Here is a 23858-nt window from a genome sequence, read left to right as displayed (position 1 = left end):
AAAGTATTGCAAGTTCTTGAACAATAGAATTAGATGGGATTTGCTCTTAACGAAATTCTCTCTTAGAAGCTATTGTCACCCCTAAAGATAATTTGAATAATTAGAATCATAGAAATGTAGGGCTGAAAGGAACTTTGTGAAGTCATCAAGTCCAGTCCAACTATGCTGAGGCAGGACCAAACAAACCTAGGCCAGCTGTGACCAGTGTTTGTCCATCTTGTTCTTAAAAACCTCCAGTGTTGGGGATTCCACAGCCTCACTTAGAAGCCTATTCCAAAGCTTAACTACGCTTATAGTTAGAAGGTTTTTCCCAGTATCTAACCTAAATCTCCCTTGCTACAGATTTAAGCCCGTTCCTTCTTGTCCGAATTATCAGTTAACACATTTCACCTTCAGAGTTCAGTACAAACGTTAGCTCTTGGAGCAAGATTGTGAGTTGTTACTGTTACCGCCATTTTATAGTGGAGAAACTGAGGCAGAGATATGAAACTACTTATCTGAGACCATAGAGAGAGTCCGTAAAGCTAAGGTAAGAACTCAGGAGTTACTGTCTCCCAGTAGCTGCTTAGATCACACCTCTCTCAAGCAGTCTGGGCCATTATGCAGTTCAGCAGCATTGACAGAATCAGCATCTCACCGGACTGACACTTAAAGTGGGCAGGTAAAAAGAGGTTGATGTAGTAGATGCATGGCTGCTATTTATCATGGCAAAAGGCACATTTGAGGTGTCTAGGTGAGGTAAGAGAATACCATATATATTTGCTATATATTTCTTTTTAAATTTTGTTCTGTACCTAAAATGCTAACCAGTCATTATGGATTGTCTGTTTGGTTAGGTGTTTCTGTGAGTTACATCACTACTCAGCTGTGTATATATTTTAGTTTTAGCTTCAAAAGATGCAGTGAAACCTGTTTTTAAATTACCACTAAAGGATTTGACCAAAAATTGGTTGCTTCATATATGTAATCTTTTAATAAAGGTGGAGCTTGGTTCTGCTTAATAAATCTGGAAGGTCTCTTAAAGGTGGCCTGCAAGGGAAGAAAAACCTGGTTTTGTGCCTTATAATGCATCTTTATGATGTATAAAAAAGGCCTGAAAGGCATACGGTTTTCCTCTTAGCCTTTTTTTCCCCTGCTAATTGCTGTCTAGACTGAAAGACTGATGACTGGGGAACCCAGTGAAATGACAATACCACAGGAGTCGAGCGTGCAAGTCAGCCGGATGAGATGGGATGGGACTTTTAGTCAAACTATTTTTAAAATAAAATTATAAAAAATGTGGGGAGAGGGTATGTATTTTTATTAACATCTGTTTTACTTCAATGACTGACTAACATTATCGATAAAGTGTGTTTCCTAGAGATTTACTCTCCACAGCCCATCCCTTCAACAAAAGGATTGGCTCTCTCAATAACATGACCTGCCAAAACGTCTTCCAGCAAAGCCAGAGAAGAGCAGTCTTGACATAATTGATATTTGTGAGGTAACAAGCCAAAAAATAAACCTGGAAAAAAACAAAAACCCCTCTGACCTTCTTTTTGCATCATAAAGAAGTGAAAAAGGGCACAGCCCTGTTTTTAAAAAAAATCCTTCATAGTTCATGTCATAAATATAAAGGGAAGGGTAAACACCTTTAAATCCCTCCTGGCCAGAGAAAAAACCCTTTTACCTGTAAAGGATTAAGAAGCTAGGATGACCTCGCTGGCACCTGACCAAAATGACCATTGGGGAGACAAGATACTTTCAAAGCTGGAGGCGGGGGGGACAAAGGGTTCTCTCTGTCTGTGTTGCTTTTGCCAGGACCAGAGCAGGAATGCAGGTTAGAACTCCTGTAAAGGGCTAATAAGCAATCTAGTTAGATATGCGTTCGATTCTGTTTTGTTTAAATGGCTGATAAAATAAGTTGTGCTGAATGGAATGTATATTCCTGTTTTTGTGTCTTTTTGTATCTTAAGGTTTTGCCTAGAGGGATTCTCTATGTTTTGAATCTGATTACCCTGTAAGGTATTTACCATCCTGATTTTACAGAGGTGATTCTCTTACCTTTTGTTTAATTAAAATTCTTCTTTTAAGAATCTGATTGCTTTTTCATTGTTCTTAAGATCCAAGGGTTTGGGTCTGTGTTCACCGATGCAAATTGGTGAGGATTTTTGTCAAGCCTTCCCCAGGAAAGGGGGTGTAGGGTTTAGGAGGATTTTTTTTGGGGGGGGGGACGTTTCCAAGCGGGCTCTTTCCCTGTTATATATCTGTTAGACGCTTGGTGGTGGCAGCAATAAAGTCCAAGGGCAAAAGGTAAAATAGTTGTACCTTGCGGAAGTTTTAACTTAAGCTGGTAAAAATAAGCTTAGGGGGTTTTTCATGCAGGTCCCCACATCTGTACCCTAGAGTTCAGAGTGGGGAAGGAACCTTAAAGAAAGTTGCATAAATACGGATGGTTAATGGAATAGCTCACCTTCCCACATTAAGCATCTTCCACCAAAATAACAAGGATGCCACAGATACAAAGATGAGGTGGATTCTGTCATGGAGAATGTTTTACACTTTGAAATGTTTAGTGGTGGCAAATGCTTGGCAGATGTGTCTCTAACTCCGTGACCTCACACTTAGTAAATGATTCTTATTTTCTGTTTGAAATGTAAAATTAGATAAACCAGTTCTGCCTTATTTTGAAAGGACAATAGATATGGAGTAAAAGGCTGTGTTTATATAATCTAGAGCTGAAACAATTCAATAGATTGTGAATTGTTTGGGAAAGGGACCTTGTTGTCCTCTGTCTTGTACAGAGCTGAGCATACTTTCTTCTATTTATTAAGATCTAGAACTGTTATTCTGTTGTATTAACATCTAAATGACTGCATGCTCATTTCTATCCATTCTGGGATGTGATAGAAATCAACAGCTCATTGAAAAGAGTGGTGCCTTCTAGTTTGAAAATAAATGTGTTGACTTCTGGAGCTTGCGTTGATGTTACCTCCAGATCTTCAGGCTAACATCAAAAAAGTTATTGCATGGACAGCACTGTATCTAGCTAATGTTATCTCAGTTGCAGGGAACAAAGCCCAGTAGTTTTAAGTGGTGTCTCCTGAGAAATTGAGAGAGGTTGAGAGATCTGGAAATCTCACCAGGGACACAAAGAAAGAAATGCTGGTAAAGAGAGATCAGTGAGACTTTCAGCTCACTAAGCATGTTGATCTTTTAAATTGCAAATAATCATTCTAATAACTCACTCTTGAATAAGGTCCCTTCAAGATAAGACTCATTGGTTCTGTGGAGCTGGTATTTAAAGTATGTCCATCTGCATCTAAACGAGTAGCTCCAAGACAATCCGATTATGCAGTAGTTAGTTTGGTGAGAATATCGCCTAAGTGGAATGGAAACTTCATTTTGAGTCTAATATTAGACCTTGCTTTGGAAAATTCCTTTTAAATGATTACAAGCTGGGAATAGCAAAAGAATTTAACTTTCGACAGACAGCATTCACCAAGAATTGTTTTTAACTGCTTATGTTGGGTCCCTGGGAAAGCAGATGTGAAAATCTTACCGAAGTGAATTGACTTGACCTGATGCAGTGTTTATATCAGTCGTTGATAAGTTTTCCTCTCTGGTCTAATTTGTTCAAGATATTTTCATTCTTTGAGCATGAGTGAGCCTGGGTTGGAATAGTTTGAATGCCTGTTAGTCTAATAATCCAAATCCTTATGCATCCAGACATTATTGCCTATAAAGGGGTCTGAGCAAAGGAAACAAAAGTTGGACTATTTTGGTTATGTTCCATGGATCGCAGAGTGGGTGGCTTAGATGCCAGGCTGGAGACCAACAAAGGGGATGCAACATAATATTGCCCAGTTCGTAATAGACCATATACATTGAGACCACTATACCTGTGCTTCAGCGTGTAGCTCTGGTCTGGTTGGTTGGTTGTGTCTTAGCAAACTCTTTGATCCCAGAGTCGGAGGCATTTTTCTACATAGCTTTGCCGTTAAGTGAGTTTCAGTGATGGCTATAGAAATCGGCTATCAAATGTGTTTCTTTCATTCTGTGTCCATGGCATTATCATGTTCTATGAAACAAAACGATAAAGTAGGTGGCAGAGAAGATTTTAAGAGTTGTTAGTGCACTGTGAAATAAGCACAGCCACTGATGACATCGGAGGGAGCTTCATTGCTACTAGCATGTCACGTTTCAGCATTAGCCTCTTTGCTGTAATTTGACGTGCTTTGACGTCAACCTGAATTCTTTTTAATTTCAAAATACTCTGTTTTCTGAAAAAACTCCCTTTAAATAGTATGCCTTACATTTAAAAAAAAAATTATAATGTTATGGGCTTGTCTACTTGCCTGCCAATCTCTTGTTTGGTGGTGGGGGGAGAAGAAGGCAGAGACAGACCACTGCCACCAAACACAATCGGACCTACCTCTCCTCCCCCACATCTGCCCTCTGCACACACCTGCCTGCTGCTACTTCAGTTTCAGCTTTGTTGCTTATGTTAGAGTGTGAGGAAATGCATGTATGGAAGCTCTGTGCAAAGCAGTGGAGGGGTGTGATGTCCTGGTGCTGGTGTACAAGACAGGAAGTGAAGCTGACCATCAACAAAACAGTGAAATGGACTTAACACCAAGTGCTGACAAATGCACAGGGTAAACAAATTGGGAGGATTCAGAGTAGCAGCCCTATTAGTCTGTATCTGCAAAAAGAAAAGGAGTACTTGTGGCACCTCAGAGACTAACAAATTTATTTGAGCATAAGCTTTTTTTTTTGCGAAACTGGGAGGAATGTTCAATATGTCTAACTGTTCAGCTCTGGTAATCTTAGAGGCAATTTGTGACAGCAACAGGAACGGCATTTTCATATGGAAATCTGATGCATTTTTTCTTCTACCTGACAGTATCCCTTTAAGCTATGGTTGCTCTGTTCTAGAATGTGTGAAACACGGTTTCTTATGAGTGTCTATTTTTATCCTTTGCTCATAATTCCATTTCTAATCTCTGAGTCTAAAGTCATAATTGTTAATCTGTCTCCCTGCAGGCAAATCTCATCTGGCAATAGTACAGCGAGTCAACAATGAAGGGGAAGGGGACCCTTTTTATGAAGTCCTGGGAATTGTCACGTTAGAAGATGTGATTGAAGAAATCATCAAGTCTGAGATTCTAGATGAAACTGATTTGTACAGTGAGTAGAAGTATTTTGTGCTTTTTCTTTAAACATCAAAGAGAATTCTTCCAATCTCTGTTCTCGGTCTAGCTAATTTGTTTTGGGAGAGGTGATGACATATTACTTAAGATCTAGAAACTCAAATTTCCACACAAATCCACATGCTGGCTGACGACATTTTCATTTCTGCAATATGGCCCCCTCTGTGCATGACCCTCGAGCTGAGACAGGACAGTTTTTTTTGTGGAACCCTTCAATCCCAATGGCTTATGTGAGCAAAACTTCAGTTTTCTTCAGTTATCATTTCCCCACCTCAAACAATCCTATTCTGTGTCCTTATTGCGCCTGTCGAGATTTCCACGCCTCTCCTTGATTAATATCCACGTCACCCTTGGGAACTCTCGGTACTACTCCCATTCTTTCGTAGAGGAAAGTTGGATGATTTCTCTTTAGAGTTGGTCACTGCCAGTGAATTGGTAGGGACACAGTAGTGATGAGGTACTTTCCTTCAGAGTACTGTGATTACTCAGCCCGTAATTATTTCTCCCTGCACCACTTAATACAATTCCTTTCCCTCCTTAATGTTAATATATTTTGAGACGAAGGAAGGTGTCGTGGTTAGAGCCCTAGACTGAGACCCCGGAAATCTGGGGTCCCTTCCCAGCTCCATCAGACTTCCTGTCTCACTGTGGGCCAGTTACCTAATCTCTCCCTCTGCCCATTTCCCACATGTACAACTGGGTTACAAATGCAGTACTTCTTTTCTCCCGTCCTTTATCTGTCTTAACTGTTCTTTAAGTTGGTTGAGGGTAGGCACTGTCTCTTACTGTGTGTTTGTGTAGGGCTTAGCACATTGGGGCCTATAAGCATGATCACAATACAAATAATCATTTGAAATACCCCTATGCTATTCAGATATCCTTTGGTTCACTGTTCTTTTCCCCTTCTGTAAATATTAAGTGAATCTTTCCTAGGTCCATCTCTTCAGCTTCCTAATAGTATGTTATTCTCTGAACCATTTTCAGTTTGTCAGTATCGTATCAGTATTCAGGTGCCCAGAAGTTCCTGTATGGCAGTCCTTTAAGACATAATATTCTTACCTTAAGTGTGTTTTATAAGGTGGCAATATGGCCTAGTGGATAGAGCTCTGGACTGGGACTCAGGAGACCTGGGTTCTATTCCTGGCTCTTGCCTCCTGGGTGGCCTTCTGCAAGTCATGCATGCTCCCTGCTTTGTGCCTCGGTTTCTTCATCCTGTAAAATGGGGATATTATTACTGATCTCCTTTGTAAAGTGCTTTGAGACCTACTGATGAAAAGCACCAATATAAGAGCGGTGTTGTTATCATACGTCTAGAATTCACCATCTGTGTGATGGAACTCTCATTACTATCAACTCTTCTAATTGTCCATTCAATAGGATTGTGGCTTAATGCTTTACAGTAGGATCTTATGATTTCATTTACACTGCAAAAACATCCTCCCTTTGGATGTATTATACCTGCCTCTTTGATGATAGTGGGGTGCTCCCAGAGGTGGGAGGTACTGTTTATGCTTTTTGGTATAGCTTTTTTGCTTTTTTATAAAGAGAGATAATTTGGATTATTCTATATTTTATACCGAAAATAAAAAGGGGTTGACTGTATTAATGCTATGAAAGGGGCCAGAAAATTAGGCTCTGTATTTCATGGTCTTTGTAGGCTGATAAATTAGATCTGGTGAACATAAGTCCATGTGAAATTTTTCTTCCTTGGAAAGTTTAACTATTGTACATTTATGCAGTATAATACAAATAGTAGAGAACTCTCCTGGCCTCCTGGAAGATGCTGTGGCAATCCAAAACCATCTGCTGTAAATTAATACAAAGCATCCAGGGGACCTGTTGGTTCATTATGAAGCACTAGAATCCATTCCATCAGTATTTTGTATTTATATTATTTAGTATTCACTCCAAGTATTCACTCCAAATCAGTGTAGTGATGGAAAGTACAAGTGGTTTGTGCATGGTATATGAGCTGTGAGTAGGAGGTAAAGCATATAAATTTTGTGGGGTTTGACGTTAATGTTGTCTTAACTGCAGGTTTCCTTAATGTTTAGTGATTATGTTGTAACGGGGTGGAAATTAACTCTTGTGCAACCTGAACTCTAGTCAAGCTTCTTGTATGGGAAACATCACTCTGTGTGTGTAGTTTTGTAGGCAAGAGTCATGGCACTACCTACAATTAAGGTTACCTGACGCTTCCCATCTTCCATCTGGTTTCAGTTAGTTAAAACTGGGCTGAAATTTTCCTTGCTGGGTCTCTGCGTCAGGCTCACATTTTTTCAGTCAGCATGGCTTAGCTATTTCCAAGAACCAGGCCAAGCAAAAATTCATTTTGCCCATATTAAAAATTTGTAGCAACTTCTTGTTTGAAACATTCTAGTGCCCCCATGCTTTGGGACAGGGACATGAAATTTGCCAGTAGGGGTGGGCTTTGTGTCAAGGATGAGTTTTTTGCCATCTCCATGAAAATCTGCCCAAATTTGGCTAAGTTGTAAGCCTTTGAAAAATTGCAGTTTGCACATGCTCAGTAGACTCCCAAAGATTCTGTCTGCTTTGGTCATGCTTCAGCCTGGGGCATATGCAGTTCTGGGCTGCTGCCACTGCGCTGTACCAGGTCAGGGCACCTGAACTGGGAGCAGGGAGTCTGTCTCTGCTGTGCTCTCAGTGAGGCCTGGTAGCGTGGAGGAGCCTGTGCAGTGTTGAGAAGGAAACATCTGATTCAAATGCTCAAGGAACAAGAGGTAGACTCGGGGGAGGAATGTAGAATGGAAAAAGGAGCCACTGGGGGAGAAGGAACTGATAGCAGGTCTACACTACAGCTAGGATCGACGCTCTGAGACTGATCCACCGGCGGTTGATTTAGAGAGTCTAGTGAACACCTACCAAATTGACAGCAGATGGCTCTCCAGTCAACCCCTGTACTCTACCCCCAATGAGAAGAGTAAGGTAAGTCGATGGGAGAGGTTCTCCCATCGACCCCCTGTGGTGTAGACCTTGCGGTAACTTGACCTAAGGTACATCGACTCTAGCTATGTTATTCACGTAGCTGGAGTTGCGTAGCATAGGTCGACTTACTGCGGTAGTGTAGACATAGCCTGAGACTGGGGTGTAGACATAGCCAGGAGGTTAAGGGGAAAGGTAGAGTGCCTCTGGGAGCATGTGGGGGAAGGACAAGAAATGACTGGGCAAGGGGACAGGAGCTGGGAGGAGATGAGGTGGGGGTTCTTGGAACCAGTAGGTTGGCAGAGATTGGGACTGAGAACCAGTGGGGTTGGGGGGAGAGGAAGATCTGGCGAGGAGCCGGGGTATAGGGGGAGAACTGGCATTGGCTGGGCAAAGAGTGGGATAAGGAGACAGGAGAGGGAGATTGGGTCTGAGAGCAGTTGGGACAAGCAGTGTGAGAGGGGGTTAAGACTGGAGGCCAGGGCAAGGGGAAGCGACAAATCAGATAAGGAGCTTGGAAGGGAAGAACCCGAGGAGACTGGGACTGAGATGAGAAGCCCAAGAATGGATGTGATTGTGTAACGAAAGACTGTACCATACTACATATGGACAAGGAGGCCAAATGAAAGTTGCACAGATAGAAAATACTAGAATTAAGACTAACTTTTGAGTGCTTGACTTCACAACCTTTTAACATAGCGTGTGTGAAATATTTTATAATACATAGAAAATAGATATAATGATCTGTACCGTCAGGGGGTAGCATACCATGGTGGTTCTTTAATGCTTATCAGTTACATTAAATAGCTCAGTCTGCAGTTAAATAACCTGAGTATTTGCAAGGTATTCCTATAATGTGCATAGGAGAACGAAAGTGACTGCTACAGATACTGAAATGATTTCTCTGTTTATCATTAGTAAAACTGTTGAGAACAAGACCTTCCACTAGGTCTAACAATACAGGTCCTCCAGTCCAAATTCCACAGGCAGATTCCTTCATCCCACTGAAATTGGTGAGATTCTGGGCTGCTGCCTGAGACCACACCCTGTGGAGCAAATGCAAGATGAGTTCTGTAGTACAATTAAAGTTTTATCAGTCATATAATCGGCTTTGAGTATATTGTAGGGAGGTCTCTCTGTCCTGTTTGTTATTCTAGATGGCTGTTGCAGTTTGGATTGTCTTAGGGCTTGTCTACACTTACCAGGGGATTGACGCACGGCGATTGATGCATCAACGGTCGATTTATTGGGTCTGGTGAAGACCCACTAAATCAACCACAGATTGCTCTCCCATCAACTCCTGTACTCCACCAGATCGAGAAGAGTAAGGGGAGTCGACGGGAGAGCGTCTCCCGTCGACGTCGCATAGTGTGGACCCCGCGGTAAGTAGATCTAAGCTACATTGACTTGAATTATGCTATTTGCGTAACTCAAATTGCATAGCTTAGATCAACTTTTCCCTGTAGTGTAGACAAGGCCTCAGATAACTACATTCAGTCAAGCTCATATTGGACCCTGTTCTAACAGACTTTGCTTCCTTCCTTTTCCCACCCTCCCTTCCCCAGCTGATAACAAGACAAAAAAGAAAGTAGCACATCGGGACAGGAAGCAGGACTTCTCTGCCTTCAAACAGACAGACAGTGAGATGAAGGTTAAAATATCACCACAACTCCTCCTGGCAATGCACCGTTTCCTGGCAACAGGCAAGTACGGCTTACTGCAGCTTGCAATCACACAAGTGCCTGAGAGCTAGATTGTCAGTGGAGGCTGGCGAGGCCAGTGGGCAGTGCTGGCAGGGAGGGAGGCTGGACAATGGGGTGACAAATAATGCCACTTTTGTGTATTCTGTGTTTTCTTTTTAAATTCTCTCCTCTCCTGTGTTCAGTGTCGGCATGAACCCTCTGAGACATTTACCAGGGGTGGACCAGTAACTTTAAATTGGTCTGAAAGGTAAGGTTGAATGCAAGTGCCACACTGCATGTGTAGAGTCAGTCAGGTTAACGACTAGCAAGTACACCCCACTAGGGAGAGTTCAGGGAACAAACTAATGAGGACTCTGTGCCAACTGGCCAGTTCACTGGACTGCTGACTTTTCCCCTTTGGTGGCTCATCTGGGAAGAGATCCTGGACTTCAGGGGGAAAGTGTAACCTGTTCCATGAGGCTTTGAATGAAAATGAAAATCTTTCTTTGCAAATTAAATGCAAATTGAACAGATTGTGGAATTGTATTTTTAAAATGGATTTCCTGTTGGCCTCTGGGGCATGAGTTGGTGGCTTCAGTCCAGTTTTTAGTGGGCAGATGTCTGCATTCCCAAATCACCATGATGGTTGGTCCCCCTCTGGGCAGTCTTTGCAGAGAGCCCATGGATTGCATAGGCTACTGCGACTGGATTTTCTTTTCATCATAGAGTTGGTCTCTCTGCATCAGAGATAAGAGCCATTAGCAGCAGCGTGTGTGAAGCTTGACCTGCTATTGCTCATGCTGTACCTGTTTGGTGTGTAGGCAGTGGCTTTCCATGTACAGGCCTTTCAGTCAGCACCTTTCATCATTGCTGCTTCCAGTGAAAGAAAACCGTTCAACAGGAAGACGCGGCTTTAATAACAAATAGCACTTCGTTCATTTATGTGCACGAAGTTCGATGGAAGTTCCCAAACACCGTCTTGACAGATTTTTATTGACTTAATTTGGTGGTGCTGTTTCTGTGCTTGTCTAGGAAATGTAAAATGATTTTATAATTTAAATCTAAGTCTGGCTGTGGAGGCATTGCTATGTAAGTCAGATATTACAGTTTGGTTGGACTGTTCTAAATGCAGACCAGGATCTGCAGACAGTCCTGTGTCTCCAAAGTCCTGATCTGAAACCAGCGTTAGCAAGTATTGGCAATTTGCATGTCTACTTCTTGAGTGTCCCTGGCCTAATCCATCCCACCAAAAGCTGGGCTTTTTTCACTTCAAATAGCTCTCCTTGGGAAGGTTGAACAATAAGAGCAAGAGATTATAAGGTGTGTTCTGTGTGCTATGCATTAATCCCACTGGTGTGAATTTGCCTGCACTCTGCCTCTCACTTTGAGCCGCTGTCCCCATGTGGGCTGTGGCACCTTTCCTTTATTTCTTCTTTGGGTTTACGCAGTGGGCCTATCTATAGCCATTTTCTAGGTCTATGGACAACCAGGGACCTTTAGAAACAAATGCAATAAATAATGAATCCACGTTAACATCATTTCAAAACCAAACTGAAAGGTCTTCGGGACCCTAATTGTAAACCCCTTCCCTTCACAGTCCATGAGCAAGCCCGAACAACTATGGCTTTCTGAGCTCTCAGCTGGGCAGATTCCTCTTCCTCTTCTCTTCATGTTGGGGAGATCATTCTCAGTTATCTGAAATGTATGTTATTAACTCAAGGAGGGCAAATTCATTTGTAATATCTGGGAACTGCAGTAGGTCTTGTTTTCCCGTGAAACTCTTCCACAGGGTATGTATACACAGGGATAAAACTGGCTGGCCCAGGTCAGCTGACTCGGGCTCAGGCTTCAGGCTGGAAAATTGCTGTGTAGATGTTTGGGCTCGGGCTGAGGGTGGTCCATTCCAGAGCCCAAGTGTCCACACAGCAATTTTTAGCCCCAAAGCCTGCACCCGAGTCAGCTGACCTGGGTCAGGTGCAGTCGTGCCATGGGTCCTTATCCTTGTGCAGACGTACCCTAAGAGGCTCAAAAGACAGGAAAACTCCAATTCTGTAACATATGCCTCTGCTTCCATGTTTTTTAACAACTAATGCCAATTCATCCCCATGCATGTAAGGTGTAATGCCAAGTTATATCTTGTGTTTCTAGAAGTAGAAGCATTTGGCCCATCCCAGATGTCAGAGAAGATCCTCCTAAGGCTGCTAAAACATCCCCATGTCATCCAGGAGCTGAAATACGATGAGAAGAACAAGAAAGCCCCAGAATACTACCTCTACCAGAGAAACAAGCCTGTCGACTACTTTGTTCTCATTTTACAGGTCAGGCACATGACTAGATATATGTGTATCATGATATCTGTCTCCTTACTCCTTCCCCTCCGTATCTAAACTTAAATTGTTATGTTAGTCTACTTCTTAAGGTATGGAGCCAGGCCACCAGGCCTCTCTTCCTGACACTCTTGCTAAGTTGCTAACCTTGAGCAACTCATTCAACTGCTCCCAGACTCAATTTTAACCTTCTGTACGGTGTGGATAATAGGCCCCTACTTCTCAAAAAGGATCATCTGTTGAAAATTGCAACAGAAATGCAGCCAGTATTATTTGGGCAGGCAGCGAAGAATTTTGTGTCCAGTTGAAAAAGTTGGGAAAACATTGGTAGGCAAAATGTAATGACTGGAATTGACATTTGGCCAGGACACTCTAGCGAATGCATTTTTTTCCTTGCAAAAAGTGCCGTGGGATGTTTGATAGCTGATCAAAAACTCATTTTTTATGTTTGAAAGTCTGCACCTCCAGAATCACAGCACAATCGTTCAGTATTAATTTAGGGAAGAGCGCCACCTACTGAACTGCCAACTTCGCTTTCTCCAGCCCTGTGGGTTTTCCTGGAGGTCCTCCATCCAAGCAGTAACCCTGGCCTGACCCTGCTTAATTTGTGTGATCTAATGAGATTACAGGCCCAGGCGATGAGGAAATACTCTTTTGTCTTCGAGATTAGGAAGTATATTTTCTCATTAATTTCTTCAGGAGATGAACACTGAACTTTACTCCTCAGGAGATAAGGCGCATAGGAATACTTGTCTACACTGAGATTGAAACCCAGTAGCACCTTTCTAGCAAGAATGGTATTTAAACATGGATCTCGCTGGAAAGGTGCTAACTTCTCAAATCTCAGAGTAGACTGGGTTCAGTTGTGTTTACAAAATAGCTTTCAAAACAACATTATAGTACTATAACTTATGCTGTAAACCAGGGTTGTAGACTCTCTTATGTGGCATTAAACATAAAGATGTCTTTATTCTTCCATGATCTTAGTAATAAAGAATGAAAGGAGCACCAAAAATGTAGTGCTGTGTATCCAGTTGAGCTTTGTTAATATGGATTGCTTTCCATGAGGAATTATCAGCTCTGTGAACTCCCACACTTCTGCAGTGGATCACTGCAGCTTGAAATACACTGTAGGCAAGATAATAGATCAAGTGCTGTAGGATGCAGTATTGCATGGGCATAATAAAGAGCACACATTAAGACAAACAAACCATCTCGTAATAAGCAAGCATATGATTAGTAAAAACTAACATGCTATTTTTAGAAGAAATTTTTCTACATGCCTGTGTCACATCTGCAAGTGAGTGTATAAAAAGACATGCTGTAAAAGTGGTACTAAGGTTTGGTTCTACCACAACAAGTATCAGCATATAATAGGTACTTCCCTTTGGTTGGCAATATGGTCAGTCTCTGATCTGGATGTCCCAAGGTATATTAATACTCTTTCACATAGGAAATATACAAGAAAACAAATGTACAGTTCTGTAAATTAATTTTAATCTAATCTCAAATAGTCTAATTTACTGATTTCTGAACTGTAATTTATTTCCACTGGATAGGCTCATCTCTTCTACAGCAATACATTATGTAGCAATTTGTAACATTTTTTTTTCTTCAAAATCCATGTTGTGTCATTAAACAATGTTGGGAAAAATGCAAAGACAGACCTGTAAAGTGTGGCAGGACACTTCTAGTATCATGCATGTGAAATTTTGCTGCCTGATTCTCAGCTATCAAGCTGCTCAGCATGCCACATGCTCGTCGTGTGGCCCAGATTTGGCAAGGGTGACATTTTTGGAGTGTGTAACTAATGAAATAACTAGGTCGCAGAATTGAGGGCCCATTTTTACAGCTAACTGCCAGCTCAAACTTTCCAACCATTAATTTCAAAGGGACTCCCAAGTGAGGATTCCACCTGCATACATCTAATTTCAGGGGTGGAGTCTGTGACTGTGTGATGAATAATTGCCAGTAATTACTCAATTGATTCTACTAGGCTGAGCATTGTATTTTTAACAAATTATTAACAGTATGTTTTTGAAATAATTATAAAGATCAAACGTACTTCTGACCTGTTTATGCTGTTGGATTCCTTTTTGCGCTACTCTCATTTTGGACAGTTAGACTAGATAATTTGATTGCACTTGACTGTGCCAGCACACCGCTGCATAGTTTGGATTGAAAATACTGCTGGGCAAGGCTGATTATTTTTAAATGGTTTTTAATTGAACTGAAAAAAACACTTGGAAACATAGATATTGGTCTTAGGTTTAGTGTAAACTTGTTTTTACAAAACCTAAATTTTAGCTTCAGTTTGACCTGACTATCGGTTCAGTGGCGTATTTATCCATTACATGTGGGAGGACCCAGTCTGTTCCTTCTCTCCAGCCCAGCAGAGACTGAGAACACTGCAAGTAATTAATTAACTTCTGTTTACCCTTCCTTCCTCCTGCAAAATATAGTTTCAGCTTGATATGGAATCAGATTTCTACTTCCCTTGTCCCAAAATCCGCTAGTGGTGTCACTGCACTGGGAGTGGCGTTGAAAATAGGGTCCCACTAGGTAGTTACTGACGCTTCTAATTTTATACTTTGAATGTTAAAAATGCATTTCTAGAATAGATACTTCTGTTCTTTTTCTGTCTTAGACTTATGGATATAGAGTGGTTATGTGCTGTTCAATAACTTCTGTGTTCCACACCAGAAGCGGCTGCATTTCTGTGGTGGTATACTTGTGTATAGTTTGTAAAGTGTTTTGGGATCCTTTGATAAGATCCTGTATAAATGTTAGTATCAAATAGTAAGGGATGTGGAATTTGTAAAACCGTTGGAAACCAACTAACCCAAAAGAACCTTGAGAAAGAAGACTCAGGACTCTTTCAGGAATTGTGGATTTCTTTTCTGTGTGGGAAAGCATACAACCTTAACTTCAGCCTCCCAAAATATGTTGAGCTTACTCTCATTCCCAGTTGAGATTTCCTGTGTTTGTGTTCGGAAGGGCCTTGTGTGAATTTTGGGCAATTACCTGAAATGAGTAGATCTGGCTTGATGGACAAACTGTGTGTAAGTATGGGCTTTCTCAGACTTGGAGACCACTCCTTCCCTTCAGTTCGAAGTAAATGGCTTAATGGGGCACAAACATTCTTTGGAAGTGGAAAAAAGTAGTACCATTGAGAAGCTACTGTATTTCTTTGCAGTGATGAGCCTGTCCACCTTGCTGAGTTAAATTAGCTGGAGCAGATATGAGGCTGGAAAGTTTTGTGGGGCAATGGGACTGATTTGAGGTGGAAAGTTCTACCCTTGTCTGTGCATTTTTACGGACTTCAGCAGAAGGCAGGAATTAACCCTAAATTGCCACTTCAGGCAAGGCTGCAGCTTTCAGGGTGCCAGCCTGTTATAAGGTCTCTGGATCTTTGGGATGCTTGAGGCCCCTTTTAATTATGGTTCTCTCGTTTTCCTCAACAGGGGAAAGTGGAAGTGGAGGCTGGGAAAGAGGGAATGAAGTTTGAAGCTGGTGCTTTTTCCTATTATGGGGTGATGGCCCTCACAGCATCGCCAGGTATGTTCTCTTACCTTCTGCTTTTGAAATTCTTTCATGCCCAAGCATGCCTCTCACTGTTAATGTGGATGGAGGGAGCTGTGTAGGAGAGACCCCTGTGGTGTTTGTTGCGGCTGGCATCCACAATACATCCTGCCAATGTAACTAGCTGGCTGGTGTTTCACACCTGGGAGAGATTGATCATGGTTGTGGTATTAACTCATGAAATATGACCAGTTGTCACAAGTTTGCCAGATTCCAGGCTGTGAGCAGACAAGAAGTCTGCTAGTTAGTGATCTGTTTTTCTGTTTGAATACAGGGACAGTTGGGTTTGGGGTTTTTTATTTGTTTTTAGTAGCAGCACAATAGGGGCTGAAGGAACAGGATAAGTAATACTAAGTACTAGAAAGACATATGGTGCTGTCAAATGAAAATGATACATGTCAGGAAAGAATAACGATATATTTTAATAATCGTCTACATGGCGAGTTACTGTGCAGCAAGCCCAGGTGCAAATCTACAGCACACCAGTTTGCTGCGCAGTAACATCCCATGTGGATGCTGCTACAGCGTACTGAAAGCCCCAGAGTATAGCAGTGTCCACGTCGGGCATTACTGCGTGGCAAGCTGGTGCACTGTAGATTGGCATCCTGCTTTGCGGGGGCAGTAACTTGTCATGTAGACAAGTCTGAAGTTTGTGAAACAAGCCTGAGATTCTGAGAATTATCAGTTATACTGGAATGAGGAAGAGAGATTTTCCCATCATGCAAAGATGCTGAAAATCAGCCCGTACAACCAACTTGCACAGAAATGTATCTTCTTTAAAATATGTGTAAGTAAAAATGTGGGGAACCACAATGAGAAAAGCAAGTTGGGACCCAGGCGAACCCTCATTACAAAAACCATAATCTTGTGAGCCAGGTACCCTGTCAAGCCACCTCCATCACATAAGTATGTATTAGATATTCACTGTGGGCTAACCCTGATGACAAGAAGTAAAGGTAACACTTCAATTGTCTCTATAAGTGTGCTGTTCTCTCTGTACCATCTTGGGCTGTGATTCTGTCAAATCTCACAAGCTAAACTAGGTTGGGCTGGCTCAGTGTCTAATGGGAAACCTCCCAGAAATCTCAAGTGCTGCAGAAAATGATGTTAGTGATTCAGTGGGTAGTACTTGTCCATCTTAGACAGTATTGAGCCACTGCCTCCACCATGGTGCCAGGGGGCATATTTTATTGCTGGAAATGCTGCCTTTCAGCTAGAGACAAAAAAAACAACATTCTGATCAGCTGAAGTAATTAAAAATCCCACAACACTTTTCACAAATATTGGTGGTTTAGTCTAGCAGTTACATTCTGCCAACCTAAAATTCCTTGAATGGCTTCAAATGAACAAGTTTTTCTTCACTCACACAGAAATTTGTTTCTGGTGTTACTGGAGTAGAATACTTTCCATGTTCCACCCAAGAAATAGCTGCAATTCAAAAGTGGGTTAATGATTTCAGTATATATTGTTAAATGGCTTTGAGAGCCTTTAGGATGAAAAGTACTATATATAAATAAGGTATTATCATTTCCTTGTAAGAGCAGATGATTAGAGTAAATTCCAAAGACAAAAGCAATTCTTTGGGACATATGAGATGTAAGCAGTAATCTATGTTGCCATTTAGCTGACATTTTTCTGAATATATGTTATCAATTTCACATTCAAAGTAGAGAGCAATTGTTCCTTGATTATGATTGTGCTGAAGTTAAATAGATCTTACTGCTACCCTGTAGGTTTTTGAACAGCAGATTTGCTAAATGACAGATCCTTGGAAGAGTTTTGTCTGTGCTCTAGAAACAGTCGTGTGTGTGTGTGTGTGTTACACCCTCCCTGTTCCCTCCATTTTGAGGTTCAGCTCTTACAATACAGCTGGGTCTGGGGGTATGTTAGAGCATCATCTCTCACCTTACATGTACCAACACTTCACTGGAAAATCTTTCACAGCTACTCCTTTGGCTACTGTTATTCAGTGTGAACTTCCTAGTGTCCTTTTTGTGCTGACATGCTCTGGGTTCTTCCTTCCTTCATTCCAGTTTTTGCACTCAGACAACACCTGTCTTTTTAGGGATCCCACCACTCCACCATAGATTGTGTCATTGCATCTTTCCCAGGGTGGGCCCTCCTACTCTGAAATCCATGTTGGTCTTCCTCTCACCAAACTCCAAGTGCATACATCTGGGGTTTGTTTTAAATTGACTGCTAGTGGCTCTGTATTTATTACTTTTTCTACAGTCCCTTTTCCAGTAGCAAAGCCGTTAGTTTGTGGATGCATTTTTCTATATGTTAAGAGAGTACATTTTATTTTGAGATTTTATGTCCAGGATGAACTCTTATAAATAAAGTGGCTGTACTTTCTCCATGTAGGTCTGGAAGCTGTTCCCCTTCAGCACTCTGGGTAATAGCCAGAGAGAGGCACTGCAGAGCAAGAGTAGGTGCTCTTACCTGATTCTTTAAAACTCCCAATCCCTAACAGCCCTCATGCCTCTGTTTCCCCATCCGGAAAGTGAAGACAATACAAGGTTGCTGAGGCTTAAATATCTGTACAGTCCAGTTTGAACTGTAGATGGGAAGTGCTACCTAAGTGCAAATTATCACTATTAAAGTTACTATAAAATCATGACTGGCGTGGAGAAAGTAAATGAGGAAGTGTTATTTACTCCTTATAACACAAGAACTAGCGGTCACCAAATGAAATTAATAGGCAGCAGGTTTAAAACAAATAAAAGGAAGTATTTCTTCACACAATGCACAGTCAGTCTGTGGAACTCTTTGCTAGAGGATGTTGTGAAGTCCAAGACTGTAATGGGGTTCAAAAAAGAACTAGATGCGTTCATGGAGGATAGGTCCATCAGTGGCTATTAGCCAGAATGGGCAGTGATGCAAAACCATGCTCTGTTGTGTTCCTAACCTCCCTTGCCAGGAGCTGGGAATGGGTGACAGGGGATGGATTACTTGATGATTACCTGTTCTGTTCATTCCCTCTGAAGGATCTGGCATTGGCCACTGTCGGAAGACAGGATACTGGGCTAGGTGGACTATTGGTCTCACCCAGTATGGCTGCTCTTATGTTCTTCACCCTAAAATGGCTAAACTTGGAGAATTGCGGGCTCTTTTCGATGGTCTGATAAAAAGAATTTGAAGAATAGTGAAATCTATCCTGTTTTTGTTTCTCTATTTAGTTCCCCCGTTGGGCCTTCCCCCAAGATGACTTGCCGGGTTTTCATTTTTATTCTTCATCTCTTGGGCTAAAGTGGTTGCTGCTTTTGCATTGTGTACTGTTTTTAAATGAATGGGTCTTGAAATGTAAATAGAGATCTCTGTACTGAATGCCAGTTAGGATTACCAAGTGCAATGTATGTAGTTCTGCTGATTTATTTTTTTTAATTATTTCTACAAATTGCCTAATCAGCTTTTTCCCCCCTTTTCTTTTCTGCAATTGATTTGTGCTTCTGGTTTCTTCAAAGAGTGTGAATTGACTCTTTCCCTGGCAATGTGGATAGCTGTCCCCTTCCCAGTCATGATCTCACCCTTTTTCTCTCCTTCTTCTAGTTCCCTTGTCCCTGTCTCGTACCTTTGTTGTCAGCAGAACAGAATTATTAGCAGCAGGTTCTCCAGGTAAATCCGCATGCTTCTTTTCCATCATTCTTGTGCCTGAACTGACACAATAAAAAGCCCATTGCAGTCTGTATTTGTCTGACCCCTTTACTTGTTAGAGAGAAGTTCAGCCAAGAGATATGCCTAACAGGTAAGTATCCTAAACTTTCTTTTATGACTAATTACTAATTGGTAGCAAACTTACAGACACATCAAAATGAAATAAAAGTAATAACTGTTTAAAGAGAACATATTTGGTAATGAAAAGCTTCTTGCCTCTCTTACTCCTATACTGATACAGTATCAGAGTGATTTTTTTTTTAAAGATAATATTCCTGGTTCCTAGCCTGGGTTCATGTAAAAATATACAAAATGTCTCAATTCTGCAGAAGATGGAGTTAAAATGGAGGAAAGCATACTGCTGAACTGCCAAAAAAAAAAAAAATTTAACTGAGAAAGAGGTACCTTATCTCCAAACAAAATTTAAATTATATATTGTTTATACACAGAATATCCTGTTTCACATGCTCAAAAACTCTGTCGTCTTCAAAATTAATTTATTTCACAGATTTCTATGGAGACTTATAAATAAAGCCAAATTTGATAGTTCTGCCCATAGTGGTATTTGAGTTATTCAGACACGTAATGTGTGAATGAGATATGTGGGGACTGGGGTTTTTGTTTATTTTAAGACCATGTTACTCAGATGACTGAACTTGAGCTGATTTTGCTTAAACTTCCCCAAAACGTTTCACTTCAGGGCTGAGACCAAGTATGGAATGTATCAGGCCAAAAAGACCTTGTTAGGGGCATTTGTGAATGATTGGAAACAGGGAGGAGAGGAATCCAGAATGGAAGATGGAAGCCAACCTTACCTATAGTGAGCACCGGGGGTGCCTTTCCTAGTTAGGAGATAAATGAAAATGCTACCCGAGGGAAATGGCAGAGTGTACTGGAATGACTGTTCCTCAACAGAGGCTGAGCCGTGCTGAAATTTTGTTTTCCATTGAAGTTACCATGTTCATGTTAATGCCACTGTCTCTCTGTACCTCTAACCAGAACATGAACAGGACAATATGTGTGTGTGTGCTTAAAAAAACAAAACCTTCCCTTTTCCCCAAACTTTAATATACAAACCAAAAGGAGCTCTCATTCATTGGCCATTTCCTGAGCTTTTGGTGTTTATGCGGCATCTACTCCCTGGGTTTTTCCTCTCTCTTTTTAACTTTCTGCTGTATTTTACCCTCTGTCCTAAAATTAGTATTACGCACATTCCAAACAAACTACAGGTTATTGCCCTGCAGGGGATTTTTTTTTCATGCCCAGTTAAAGTTTCCAGTGGTTAAAATTGAAGGGGAAAAAGTTTAATCTTTCTTTAATTAAACTGTTTGATGGCTTTATTTTTTTTCTTGAAACTCTGCAGCTTTGATTATCTTTTTTGCTCAATTATTTTGCTGTGCCCAGATCATCTTTTTTTTATTTGTCCATTTAACAAATTAAATGTACCCCTCACACTTGCAAACTATTTCCAATATAAATGCCAGACATTTTTTCCTAGCTATTTCCAACTGAAAGAAATAAAATAATAATGGAAAATAATAATGCGGGGGGGGAGGGGATATACCACTTGAAATGAAATCATATGGTAACCCTGGTTGCAATGGCAACTGACAATGCAGCTCAATGTCAGTTGTGTTGCTGAACATGTGGTACAAGAGGTGACTATACCAGGATTCTCGGCTGTGGTATTGGGGCATTCTGAAAATGGTTCCATTGTGTTAATCCCAAATGTGTAACTCGCTGTTAGGCTTGTGGTTTGTGCCATTAGATCCTTTCTGTAGGAATTTGGGAAGAGCCAAGCTTTCAGTCCCTTGCTTTTTGTGCTCTCCTGCATGCTCGCTGTTCTTGTTCTGTCCTCTGCCTCCATCCGCTCCATGTTTTTAGCACATGCATTCTTTCCATTCACTTCCCCCCCTTCATTCACCATATTTTTCTAATAATTTCCTTACCCTTGATAAATGGGGATTTCAGGAGTCCATGTCAGATTCACACTGATGCTGAAGCTACTTCAGAAAAAAACTTTCTTCCAAGAACTAGTGATGTGCTATTCTTGCCACATAGATATGTATTTTGTGCATCAGTACGGCAAAGCAAAGGCTGACTGATTTGGTCTGTTGACAGAATGATGGCATATTGTCAGACTACTTTCTGTGAAGAAAGATGCCTAGTAGCATTGGGTTGCTTCTGCTAATAGCCTTTGTAGCCTTATAGTGGTTTTCCAAGACGACAAGGGAGTATCCGCTTGGAGGGCTGACAGAAATCTGACTGCTTGCCTCTGAGTCTAAGCTTGGCATTGCTCTTAGAGGCCAAAATGATTGCCCCGCTGATGGAAATTGCAGCACAGAATTGCCTGTTTCTCAAAACCTTTATTTTCTTCCTTGCTGTTTTGAAATGAAAGATGTAAAGTAGCCACTGGATTTTAAAAGCAATTGGCAAATGGAGGGTCACTTCAATTCCGCCATAAGCCAGGAGGAGTCTGAGATGCTAGGACTTTAGAAAGAGATAAAAGGTAAAAGAACGCAAGAAGTGAAGAACCACATTTCATTTTCCTACAAGGACGGCATGGTTTGCATATCCATGTGGCCAGTGCAGAGAGTGGGCTGTGCTGCCCATGACAAGGCAGATCTGTGTCCAGCCACCAAGGAGGGCTTTAAGAATTTTATGATTAAGTGAAGGAGACAATGCTCAGAGCACTGTGAAACCTTTTAAGATCAAAGCTCCTTTGTAGAAAGGCTCCAGCTGTCAAGATGCTGTTCTGCTGTTTGCTAAGTCCATGCAAAAAGGCTTTCACCATGACGTCTTAAAGTGAGACCTCTCACTTGATGCACTTGCTACCCAATGAGCTCTTCAGAACAAGCCAGGTTTAGCTTTAATTTGGAATAGGTGAACTTTGGGCCTGATAGGGACCAAAACCACACTGATCTTGCAGATAATCTGTATCTTGATCAACACACACAGTATTTGCATCCAGACAGGGAAGAGGACCTGCTAAAAGTCTTGGGAAGTTGCATTTTGGAATGCATTTCTGTGGGCACATCTTCACAGCAAAAAACCCCTCCGCAGCAAGTTTCAGAGCCTGGGTCAGCTGACTCGGGCTTGTGCTGCAAGGCTAAAAATTGCAATGTAGCTGTTTGGACCTGGCCTGTTTGGGCCTCCAAGACACAACTCCCTCACCAGGTTTCAGAGTGTGGGCTCCAGCCCGAACATCTACACTGCTATTTGTAGCCCTTCCATGTGAGCCCAAGTCAGTTGACCTGGCCTCTTAGACTCACTGCTGTGGGTCTCTTTTGCTGTGTCGTAGGGCCCCAGTCCGTGTAGGGCATTGAGTTGGTGGAAACTTAAGGAAGTGAACGTCATCTTACAAGGAAAGCAGCATTTTAGTATTTTCGTAGTTTAAAGCCAGAAGGGACCATTTGCAGTAGGTACATTATGGCCAGGGCACCCTTCTGGGATGGCTACAATGCTTTGGTCGGCCAGCAAAGCTCAGCACTTTAGAAAAAAGTGAGAGCAAGAAGCTGATCAGTCATGATTTTGCCATATCCAGAGGACAAGCACGCCAAGGCCTTTCCAGAATCTGGGTGTTTCTCCATAGGGAGTAGAGTAATTCGCTGGTCCCACTGTCTCATCTGGCTGACAGAGGTTCTGAACTGCATCCGCCCAAGTTATCCCTTCAAACCTTGAGCCCTGGCAGGTGTCAGGGAGAATGTTTCAGAAACAGATGAAATAAAGAGAGAGCCCTTTGGCCCATCAGAACCACATCCCTTAGCCTCTAAAGGTGGATGCACCCTACCTTGTGAAGCAACCAGATGTGATATAGTAGAGGACACCCCTGTGATGTAGGTGAAATGTACTAAATGGTGTAATGAAGTAAATATTGGTAAATGGCTCCAAGGTCCCTGGATGAAAGGCACTGTACAATGTGCGTGATCATAATCATTTACAGGTTATCCTAGCTATAGTGATGTGATGAGTTAGCTCAGGATTTAAAATGTCCTAACACTCATGGTAATTTTGCTGCTGAACTGTACTTTGTGTACTCAATGACTTAAGTACCTGTGCAGTCTTCCGTGCTATATCATGGGTTAACAAATGTCTTTGAGAACTAATTACTAACTGTTTCCTACTTTATTTAAAAAGTTTTTCTCTCTTCATTCCTATTCTTCAGCTGAAAACAAGTCACCCCCTCGTCCTTGTGGCTTGAATCATTCGGACTCTCTAAATCGAGGTGATCGCATTGAAGCAGTGACACCAACGTTGGGGAGCAGCAACAATCAGCTGAATGCATCTTTTCTTCAGGTGTACGTCCCAGACTATTCAGTGAAAGCACTCTCAGATATTCAGTTTGTCAAGGTAGGAAAAGAGTCAGTGGGGCTTCCCTCTCAGAAAAGCTGCACTACGTTGCAGAGCTGAGAGGCAAGGGGAGGGAGATGGCAGATCTGTTATGTCCTTGAGTTACAAAGAGCAACTAAGATTATGCA

General features: G+C 41.7%; 1 protein-coding gene across 2 annotated transcripts in view; it reads left to right on the top strand.

The window, feature by feature from the left end:
- Positions 1-23858, top strand: part of CNNM2 (cyclin and CBS domain divalent metal cation transport mediator 2) — a 186963-nt gene that overhangs the window by 151752 nt on the left and 11353 nt on the right. Inside the window, exons 2-7 of one of the 2 annotated variants that reach the window (XM_048858150.2) lie at positions 5026-5169; positions 9701-9838; positions 11966-12135; positions 15609-15702; positions 19276-19341; positions 23546-23730. In XM_048858150.2, coding sequence (XP_048714107.2) covers positions 5026-5169; positions 9701-9838; positions 11966-12135; positions 15609-15702; positions 19276-19341; positions 23546-23730 — 797 coding nt within the window. The remainder of the gene's footprint in view (positions 1-5025; positions 5170-9700; positions 9839-11965; positions 12136-15608; positions 15703-19275; positions 19342-23545; positions 23731-23858) is intronic. The other variant, XM_048858151.2, reaches the window with a different exon arrangement.

The sequence above is a fragment of the Caretta caretta genome, chromosome 7, assembly GCF_965140235.1.
Source record: "Caretta caretta isolate rCarCar2 chromosome 7, rCarCar1.hap1, whole genome shotgun sequence".
Classification (NCBI taxonomy): domain Eukaryota; kingdom Metazoa; phylum Chordata; order Testudines; family Cheloniidae; genus Caretta; species Caretta caretta.
This window is presented reverse-complemented; position numbering and strand designations above follow the sequence as displayed.